General features: G+C 62.0%; 1 protein-coding gene across 1 annotated transcript; it reads left to right on the top strand.

Annotated features, from left to right (window-relative positions):
- Window positions 1-228: 228 nt before the first annotated feature.
- LOC104915808 (synaptic vesicle glycoprotein 2C-like) lies at window positions 229-1196 on the top strand. Its single transcript, XM_010726733.3, has 2 exons — window positions 229-367; window positions 836-1196. Exons 1-2 carry the CDS (start codon window positions 248-250, stop codon window positions 1169-1171), a joined length of 456 nt encoding a protein of 151 aa, XP_010725035.1. The 5' UTR covers window positions 229-247; the 3' UTR covers window positions 1172-1196.
- Window positions 1197-1271: the final 75 nt, after the last annotated feature.

Below are 1271 nucleotides of genomic sequence, written 5' to 3'. Positions count from 1 at the left end.
CCCATAATAACCATGTGTGCACCGAGCTCTGTGGGGTCTCAGCCCCATCATAACCATGTGTGCACCGAGCTCTGTGTGTTCTCAGCCCCATAATAACCATGTGTGCACCGAGCTCTGTGTGTTCTCAGCCCCACCACCATGCATGCATTGAGCTCGGTGGGCTCTCAGCTTCCACCATCCATGTGTTGAGCTCTGCAGGGTCTCAGCTCCCTTGCCATGCCCCTTCCTCACAGGCTGGAGCTTCCAGATGGGCTCTGCGTACCAGTTCCACAGCTGGAGGGTCTTTGTCCTGGTGTGCGCCTTCCCCTCCGTCTTCGCCATCGGAGCGCTGACCACCATGCCCGAGAGCCCCCGCTTCTACCTGGAGGTCAGCGGGGCTGGGGGGCACGGCCGCATCCTGCCTGGGACTGGGGGGCTATGGGTGAAGGTGGGACTCCCAAATGGATGCTGGGGTGGGGGTGAGACCCCCAAATGGATGCTGGAAATGGAGCTGAGACCCTCGGGTGGCTGCTGAGGGTGGGAGAGGGACCCCCAAATGGATGTTGGATTTGGGGTAAGGACCCCCAGATGGATACTGGGGTTGGGTGCGGGTGGGTGCTTGCAGTGGCATAGGGACCCCCAGGGGGCTGCTAGGATGGAGCAGGGACCCCCATAAAGGTGCTGGCGATGGGATAGGGACACTCACATGGACACGCGGAGGGGCAGGGATGCCAGGTAGGTGCTGGGCGTGAGGCAGGGACCCGTGAAGGTGCTGGGGGTGGGGCGGTGCCCCCCAAATGGATGCCGGGGGCAGAGCAGCGTTGGTCCCATGGTGAGCCCTGGCTCTGCCCTGCAGAACGGCAAGCACGACGAGGCCTGGATGGTGCTGAAACAGGTCCACGACACCAACATGCGGGCCAAGGGCCACCCTGAGAGGGTCTTCTCGGTAAGGTCCAGCCCCCCACCAGTGCATCCACCAACCCTTGTCCAAAGCCACCAGTCCCATCTGGATACCATCGTCCCAGAGCCATCAGCCCCATCCTGCTCTCATCTGTCCCATCTCAGTGCCACCAGCCCTGTCCCAATGCCATCATCTCTACCCCAGTGCCACCAGCCCCATCTGAGTGCCCTAATACCAGTGCCATCGATCCCACCTGAATACCCCCACACCAGTGCCATCGATCCCACCTGAATACCCCCACACCAGTGCCATCAGCCCCCCCTGAATACCCCCAGACCAATGCCATCAGCCCCAACTGAATACCCCCAGACCAGTGCCATCAGCCCCCCCT

Source organism: Meleagris gallopavo, unplaced genomic scaffold (genome assembly GCF_000146605.3).
Source record: "Meleagris gallopavo isolate NT-WF06-2002-E0010 breed Aviagen turkey brand Nicholas breeding stock unplaced genomic scaffold, Turkey_5.1 ChrUn_random_7180001853027, whole genome shotgun sequence".
NCBI classification, from domain to species: Eukaryota; Metazoa; Chordata; class Aves; order Galliformes; family Phasianidae; genus Meleagris; species Meleagris gallopavo.
The sequence above is the reverse complement of the archived record's forward strand: the minus strand, read 5'-3'. Positions and strand labels throughout refer to the sequence as shown.

What these genes read in the sequence shown, in the direction of transcription:
- LOC104915808 (XM_010726733.3), top strand. Translation starts at nt 248, where the DNA reads ATGGGCTCTGCGTACCAGTTCCACAGCTGGAGGGTCTTTGTCCTGGTG. An exon ending in GCCCCCGCTTCTACCTGGAG is followed by an intron (nt 368 to 835) that starts GTCAGCGGGGCT and finishes TCTGCCCTGCAG; the next exon opens with AACGGCAAGCACGACGAGGC.